This window comes from Nanorana parkeri, unplaced genomic scaffold (assembly GCF_000935625.1).
Source record: "Nanorana parkeri isolate BGI_ZX_2015 unplaced genomic scaffold, ASM93562v1 scaffold3070, whole genome shotgun sequence".
NCBI lineage: Eukaryota > Metazoa > Chordata > Amphibia > Anura > Dicroglossidae > Nanorana > Nanorana parkeri.
This window is the reverse complement of record NW_017309338.1, coordinates 43,568-52,657: the sequence shown is the minus strand read 5'-3', so window position 1 is coordinate 52,657 and position 9,090 is coordinate 43,568. Positions and strand designations below refer to the sequence as shown.

General features: G+C 44.2%; 1 protein-coding gene across 1 annotated transcript in view; it reads right to left on the bottom strand.

Annotated features, from left to right (window-relative positions):
* The window catches only part of LOC108802731 (immunoglobulin superfamily member 1-like), a 37,305-nt gene that overhangs the window by 18,970 nt on the left and 9,245 nt on the right, over nucleotides 1–9,090 (bottom strand). The window contains exon 4 of the mRNA XM_018574585.1: nucleotides 4,620–4,901. Within this exon, the coding sequence (XP_018430087.1) occupies nucleotides 4,620–4,901 (282 nt within the window). The remainder of the gene's footprint in view (nucleotides 1–4,619; nucleotides 4,902–9,090) is intronic.

Sequence of the window (9,090 nt, the reverse complement as noted above, 5' to 3'; positions counted from 1 at the left end):
ATATATATATATATATATATATATATATATATATATATACACACATACAGTATATATCAATCATATAGGAGTGTGTCTATATAAAGCTACAAATCATTACTATGAGAGGTATAACAATTAAAACACTTAGATATGAAATAATGGATGTACTAACAGCACCCTGCCAGGGTAAATTCCCTTTCTCCCATGAATTAATGGATGCACTAACAGCACCCTGCCACCTACCCAGGTCCATACACCGGACTGACTAGCTCCACAATATGGAATGTCGTAATGCTCATGAATGGTGAGCGTTCATTAGTTAGCATGGTAACATGACTACACTGACCAATGAGAAGTGCTTCTTACTTTCAAAACTTGGTCCCCGGCTCAGAAACACTTCTCATTGGTTGTTTTTCGAGAGACTGTTAAGCCCATGCTGAAGAACACAGCTAATAGAAACGTTTTTATAACAACAAAAACACAATTCCAGATCCTTGACTTTAAATGGTATAGTGCGAGTTGTACGGAATAAACATGTTTTCTTTATTTCCAGTACTACTGTTCTGTTCTTAATATTTAGAATGTATGCATCAAAGTTAGCCTGTTATAAGCTTGGAAAGAAAAACATAGTCAGAAGTTGCCTTCAGTGAAAACTACATTTCAAAACAATCAGCAGTTAAGGTTATATGTGATTCTCAGCATAAAAGATAACTTTGGCCTCACCCCTTAGCCGTCCTGTTAGTTCTTTAACGCAGGGCAAAAGGGGCAGCTGCCCAGGGCTCACTCATTGTTGTGGGGCCCAAAGCAGCAGCCCCTTTAAGCAGGTCCTGCGCTGCAAAACTCCTACCACTGGCCCTGCATCTCAGCACTGAGACACTGAGAGCAGAGCACTGAATGATCACAGAGCGGGTCACATGGAGAGAAGAGCTTGCCGAAGCTTGCGCTATGGTTTTTGTTTTTTTCTTACCTTGCCAAGCGTCGCGTCACTGCTGCTCCGGTGGGCAGCGCTCCAGGTGGGTTCCTAATTTAGGTGGCCGGCGACTGCCCAGAGGACCCCACTTGGAGTGCCGCCCACCGGAGCAGCAGTGACGCGACGCTCCTCTTCAGCTCAGCGCTGTCCTTCAGTGCCGGAGAGCACCTTAATTTAGCTGGCCGGCACCTCTGGGCCAGCAAAATTAGGACCCCACCTGGAGCTCCTCCCACCGGACCAGCGCTGACTCGTCGCTGCTCTCCCGCACAGTTAGTGTGGGCAAGGGGGGGCACTATTAAGCATGGGATAAATGTAAATCTATGGTCCCCAGTGTATTAGCAATGTGTACTCTAATTCTCCTCTGCTAACATGAATAAATTAAATGATCCATATGTAGCCCTGTACTATGGATCATTTAACTTATTCATGTTAGCAGTGCAGAATTGTAAATCTATCGCTGCAGTGCATTCTATATGTAGTACATAGTACAAGCGCCTCCCACAAGCTGAGCACCGAGACGCGATGCAGCGATCCTGCCCAGCGCCGACTACAAGAGGCATCTCGTGAGGCAACAGGGATCGAAGTGAAACTGTGATTGAGGGAAGCTGGGACAGGGCTGGCTGTAAATCTATTGCTATAGTGTACTGGACGTGTGTAATGTATATGTAGTACATATATACAGCACACACCTCAACTACAGCAATAGATTTACAATTCTCCCCTGCGAACATGTATAGGTTAAATCATGATCCATAGAACATAACATGTAGTTGTACTATGGATCATTTAAAGTCACCTGGCCCTTTACTAAAAAGTATCAGTAATTGGTATCGGCAAGTACATGAGGGGAAGTACTTGTACTTGGTCTTGAAAAAGTGGTATTGGGACATCCCTAATTTAAACCTTTTTTCATATTTGTTTGTCGCACTGCTGATCTCCTTCCACCTATTTGCACCCACTTCATGTAAATGTTCATATTCTCTACTGTCACTCAGGGTGGACTTCTAGAATAGTAGAACATGACTTTGCATTGAGCATAAGCATGACCACCTATAGTCTACAATGGAAAAGCATGTAACAGGATGACAATGCAGGAGAGGATTGTATCTACCAGTATACTGATTTAGTTCTTAGTGCAAATACAAATATTTGTCTAATGTACATGGTAATAACCAGAGCTAGCATAGAACACTGACCCAAGGGAATGGAATTGTATTTTATATGGGTGGGCAACCAAATTATGGGAAAAAAAATAGGAAATTATATGCGAAGGAAGCGTATTTAGAGGTATACAATTCCTTTGAGAAAACATTAGTTATTACCTCCCCATAACGTAGCTCTTATAACAGCTGGGCCTCATAACTGAAAGTACCTGATAGTTCTTGCTGCCTGTATAGATTGATCATCTTTCTTCCAAGTTTCTAGTGCTGTGCGGACAAACTTTTTAGATCATTGTTGCTAAGGGAAGCAAGAAAGATTCTTCCTTTAAAGCAGCGGTTCTCAACCTGTGGGTCGGGACCCCTTCGGGGGTCGAATGACAATTTCTCCAGGGGTCGTCGGGAGTCTCCCACTATTAGATAGCTATTAGATTATCATTATTATTAATAATAAAAGCTGACACCCTCGGCTTGTGTTATATGGTTTGCCATTTTAGCTGTTACAACAGTGGTTCTCAACCTGTGGGTCGCTGTGTGATTTCTGATGTGCTCGGTGAGAGTCCTCAGCCCTCTCCTAGCGCAGCAGTGTCAGCTCTCCCGCCACGCCGCCAGATTTCGCAGCAGCCGCGTCAACCCTAAATTTTACCGTTGGGGGTCACCACAACTTGGCAAATGTTACCAAGGGGTCCCGGCCCTAGAAAGGTTGAGAAGCACTGCTTTAAAGGCTTGCTATTCGTTACCCAATATGTATTGAAAGGGCCAACGTGCATGTTTTGATTTTACAGAATGTTTCCCTTAGGTAACTGTATTACCACAACCATAGATTTATGTGGCCACAGGTAGTTGCCTAGCACTACTGATGGGCTCGATGTTGGAGCCGAACGTGAGTTCGACTCGAACATCACTAGTCTGTGTGTTCGCCGAACACACAAACTATCAGGGAGTTCAGCGGCTGTTCGCCCGCCAAACACCCCAAAGGTCAGGTGCAAGACTTTCCCCAATCAGGGCACAGAGAACTGTGAGAGCCATGATTGGGCAAAGTCATGATGACTCTGCCCACTCATGGCTCACCTGTTACAACTGTAAACAGTTGGGCGGAGCTAGCTGTCACTACTAGTTCCGCCCAATTGTTTATACGTTGACGGCATCTGGTCAAAACACCATTCTGTGGCGTGTGTTTGTCGCAGCGGACGGGACGGCGGTCGTTGTTTTTTTATTATTTCTATTTATGTTTTATTTTGTCGCGTCGTCGTCATCATCGTGGACAACGCTGGACTTTGTGATTGACTCTGCATTACGTCGATGGATACTTTTTTTTTTTTTTAAAGGACTTGTCAAAGATCCTTTTGTTGTGGTTTTTTTTTTCAAATAAAGGATTTTTGATTAAAGTCTGGTGTTTTATTTAATCTTTTATTTAACCCTTTTCGTGAAAGGATAGGGTTACAAGTACCCCTTACTCTTTCACCAGGGGGGTACCCTGATGTGAATAAGCCACTTGCCCGCACCACCACAAAAAAACGCCTCAGGGCTTGTGGGGAAGAGGCCCTTGTCCACATTAGCACAGGGACAAGGTGCTTTTCCAGTGGCGACCCCATGCTTTTTTTTTCTTTTTAAATGGGGTCTCTCCTAACATTCCTACCAGACCTAAAGGGCCTGGTATTGTTTGGGAGGTGGAACCGCACGCTTTAAAAAAAAAAGAAATGTCATTTTTATTCTTTAGAAATGTCAGTTTTTGCTGATGCAGGTTCTATACATTGTAGAGATGCACCACTTTACAGGCAGTTTAAGGGCATGATATTTAAAGACATTTTTTATTGTTATTGTTACCCTTTAAGTGATGTTAAAATCACTGCTTCTTTAAAAACTGTATTTTTTTAAAGTTTTTTTTTTCATTGATTCCTTTCCCCCAGGGCAGTACCCAAATCCCAATACACTTTTTATGGCCAATAAATTGCAAATAAGGTTTCAAAACCCATAGACAATAGGCTTCTACCCCCATAGACTTGCATTGAGTTCGAGTTCGAGTTCGAATTCAAACTTTTCCCATGTTCTAAAATTCGGATTCGATCCGAACACAGGGGGTGTTCGGCTCATCGCTACCTGGCACAGCACTGAAATTCCAAGGCTGGCCATACACCTATCAATTTTTTTCGTTCAACCCACGGGGCTGAACAAAAAAAAAAAATGACCCAATTACTCCATCAACACAAAGAGCGTGTCGATTGAGGAATCCCACTGTTTACATTGTATTCTGGCAGGAGCCTCCGATCCCTGTCAGAATACCCGACTAAAGCAGGCAGCTCATTGGCTGCCGGCTCTGATCGATTTACATTTTTCCTTCAATCAGCTGATTGAGGGATGCCGGCTGAAAGGGAGCCGACAGCCCCACACAATGTGTGAATTTCGTCCGGTACATTAAAAACCTTTAGACCCTAGGCATGGGTCTATAACATTTTTTATATTTTCTTATATTTTTTATTAAATTTACAAAAATAATGCTCATGTATTACCTCTAATTTGTACCATAATAGGATCGCTGAAATCAGACTGGATTTGTGTTTTGTTTCCAGATTTAGTCTGGAAACCACAACAATATTGGCCAACATCTTTCTCTCCTGCCTCTTTTATAACATATGAAAATGGATTGGTATCACCATCTGTGATCCATACAGAATACTTGTAAATAGTAAATTTTATTTCACGATAGGGAGTATCACATGTTATTGTTATGTCTTCTCCTGGGCGTACAATTTTCCGGGGTTTCACTGTAATTGCTGGTGGTGGGTATTTGTCTGTAAAGATGAGAATGCGATAAAAGCAAGACATCCATATTACAAAGTATTTATACAAGACTGAAATACATAAAGTTGTATGTATATCATAACTGATTAATTTTATATACCAAATAAAAATGGTGTCACCCTAAGTGTGATGTGAATACATCATTATGTTGTGACAGGTGAAGTCTAGTTTTGTAATGTGACTTTGTAGTTTACTCTATTGACACAAGAAGGTGGATTCAGTAAGCCAGTTTGAAGACGGTGAGAATGTGCCGTGCCGTGCAGGCCCTAGCAATTAGCAACCAATCTGTAATCATCTGTTAAATGATCTGACTTTACCATTAATATAAAAGCTTAGTTACAGTTTATTAACACACTTTAATTTTCCCTTTTCTGATTCCAGTGATCCTGGTGGCACTGAACTGGCCCAGAAGTATCTGATACTCATACATAGTCAGATACCTAGGAGACTGGCCTGATCTACTGTCTCAGGACTTGTGCAACTTCCTGCTTCTTTGACTTTTACAGCTTGGCTGTTAAAGCCCAAGTAATGAAGGATCAGTGTCTGTCTGACTCATTTATCCCAACACTGCTGAAGTCTAGGAAGTCAACTTCACAGAAGGTCTATCATCACACCAGTAAGGCCTACATTGCCTGGTGCAAGGCACTTAGGCTTCATCAGAGACTTTTCTCCAATCTGGTCTAGACCAGCACCTGGCCTTGAGAACTATCAAGGGCCATATTTCAGCCTTGGCTATTCTCCTTCAGAGGCCTGTAGCGCTCACCCCCGAAGGAGCCGCTGAGTATGATATAGGGTTCCCCTACCTGTTTGCCAGCCACCGGCCCCCTTGTTCAGATCCAGCACACCGACCCTCCGATACAGAAACAGGCTCAAGTCTTAGGGTATTTATTTGCGGATTCAACAGGAGAGAGGGTTTAGGATCTGTAGGATGCCCTTGGGTTCTTCTCAGGACAGCTTTCTCCCTTAGCAACAACTAAGGCCGATATCACTGTGATCTGGTCCCAGGGACAAATGGTATTAGCAATACTGCGAACAGCCAGGAGGGTCCAGTAACTTATAAAGAGAAGGTTAGCTATCGCTGGACTCAGGTAAGGACCGCTGGCTTCTTCTCGAACAGATACCTGGAATAGGGTGAGGGATCTCCCTTGTGGGTCCCAGACGGACGCTCTCACCAGCTCCTCTGCGGTACCCCCCAACAAGCAGACTCTCCCTCCGACCCAGCTTCCATCAGGTATTTTCCTCTTCAGGGTCTGGAATCTCTGTGCCCTCAGCATCTGCAACTGACAAGGAGCACTCCAGGTTAGTGGTAGTATCTTCTTAGAACAAGGCACCCAACACCTGCCACGTGTATGGGGCCCAAGCAAAGTTCCTATGGAGTCCTAAGCCTGCAGGCCCCCAGCACCTGCCATGTGCCGAGGCCCAGGCCATTTGCTTGCATCACACAGACCTCCTAGGGTGAGGCCCCTAGGGGGAAGAGACCTCTGCACAATGTCCCCAGACCTTTTATTACCTGCCCTCAACCATGCCTCTGAGTCATCCTACTCAGGGATTGGCTAGGGTCAGGTGCATAGTCATAATCTGAGGATGGATCCTCCCTCACTGTATGCCAAGGCTACCTTTTCCTCAGCAACAGGAGGAGCAACCAATCCAGCAGATTCAGGGACACCTATAGAATGCAGAGCTCTGTATAATCAGTATCTAGACTGGTTACAGTCCAGGTATCTCTAAATTGAATAGCGACATTTTAGAGGGCACTACAGGCCTTTGGCAGCTTACTCTCTAGTGATGGTACAGAGGGTAAGCAGATTTGACATTTCTCTAGAGAAAGATTCAGCCCTTCTTCACGGAAGCCATTTAAGAACTTTCTCCAACCGCTGTTTGCGTTCTTCAAGGGTTTTCCTGAAGACTATCAGATCATCCAGGGATACTAATTCCTCTATCAGGTTCATATCTACCACTGTCTTCTCCATTAGATGCTGAAATGTGGCGAGAGCTCTAGTTAGACCTTGAGGCATTCTATTGAACTCAAAGAATGCCAAAGGGCAGTCTTTTCTTTATCTTCGGGATGCATGGGTATTTGATGATATCCGCTCCATAGATCCAGTACACTAAACCATTTTGCTCCAGACCAACATTTTAAGGCATCTTTTATTCGAGGAGTAGTGTGTTGGTCGGAAATGGCTCTTCAATTGAATGTGCAGTAGTCTATACACAAATGGATGGAACCGTTTTTCTTGCGAACTACCACAATAGGGGAGGCATAAGGACTCCTGGATTCTTGGATTATCCTGGTCAGCCAGCTCTTAGATCAGCCAGCTCTTAGATCATCCAGATCTCCCAACAGGACTTGCTGTGACCTTTCCCAGAAGGGCTTCTTATCTTGCAGACTGATGCGATGCTGGGTGGTATGGGCGCACCCCACGTCAAACTCATCTTTAGAGACAATTCTCGCCACTTAAGGAGTTGAGACTAAAGTTGCTTTTTTCCACTCACTGTCTTTAGGATAGAACCATTCAGCTATGATCTCAGGGGCTCTCTGTTCCTGGACCATCCGTTGATCTATTGGCCATAACATGGGGTGCATAGTCTCAGAAGTAGGACTCTGTTACTAATTGAGTTACAAGGCGTCTCACCAAGTCAGTGTTCATCCCCACAATCATGGAAGTCTGATAAGCCCCTGGGGGAAGCAGACTTACAATGGCCAATGTGTCAAAGATTCGTGGTTGTCCAACAGTTGCTGAACTGAATTCCAGCTTGACCTGTAGATACCCATCATATGGAAGCTTCTTAGTCACAATACCCCAGATTTCAAGATCCTCTAACTTCATTAGGGGTAGATGCTTCAAATGCTTTTTGTAGAAGTCTCAGTAAATCAGGGTTACTTGAGCACCTGAACCGAGGAGAGCCTTCATGTAGAACCCTTCTATTTGAATAAGGATAATGGGTGAAGGACCTATCAGGATACTTCTTCAGAGTAGTAGAAGGTGTAGACCCAGCCGGCTGCACTCTAGCCTTCTTCCTAGTTCGCGGTGGTTGTTTCCTGTCCCCTAACGGGGGTTTGGGTTGTGGGTGTGCATTGCTTCCTTATGACACAGGATCAGACACCATGGAAGAGGATCTTTTAGTCATATCAGGTGAGGCTTTGGGTAAAGATTTGGGCCTCTCCTGTCTCTTTTTTGGATCTTGGGAATTTGAGCAGTCTTCAGTAGTTGGGCACCCAGTTTGCTCCTTCACTGGGGCTCTCTGAAGTTTCCCGTCGTTTGATAATTTTCTCTTGAATTTGGTGGACTCGGACAGGTACTACGGTAATGACCCACTCCACCACAGTTATAGCAGATGTTTGTTGGGTTCTTGATAGGAACCATCTGGGTGGTATAAACGGGAACCAATTCAGAGGAGACTTTTTCAAGGGGTGACTTTACTCCTGCGGCCAATAGAGTTAGCATTTGCATCAGATGGGATACTTGAGCCTTCAATTGGTCTATTTCCGAATTCCCATTTCACATGCTGACTGTTCGGACCTTGGTAGCAAATTAAAGTCCTGAGCCCTTCTTTTTCTCCTCTGGGATAGCCTCTTCCTCCCTCACCGTCTTAATAAGCTCAGGGTATCGCAAAGAGGAACCTCCTTGTAAAGTCTTCAACTGGATCCAGATGGGGTCAGAATTCCGTGCGCCTCTCAGGATCATTCTGACTTGATCTATATCTGTGGGCTCTATTTCTTTCTTTAGTACAATCTGGTACAGTATTTTGCTTAGTCGTTGAATATTCTTGGAGAGCTCATCTTTCTCATCTTTCTGGTAAAGTGAGTGTTCAAATTGGTAGATCAAATCTGTAGCTTTATCTCTCTGTGCGTCCACATTCATCTTGCAACATGCAAAGATAGTCATAAGCTGCACAAGACTCCTGACTGAATTTCAAATTTCTGGTGGCTTCTGCTGCAATGCCTTTCAGACTTTCAGTAATGCATTGTTTCTTTTGAGCCTTTGGAACATACCATTCTTTTAGTGCTTGCATAGCTTGTTCCATCCAGGTGTCATGCTCTTCTTCTCCAGGAGGTACAGGCTGCACCCCAGGAAAGATTCTTAACTTCCTGTAGCCATAGTTCACGGGTGGCAAGGGATTTTTTATAAAGTTCTCTAAAAGTTTCCCTTTGTCCATGAAGGAAGCTGGGGCGGGCGG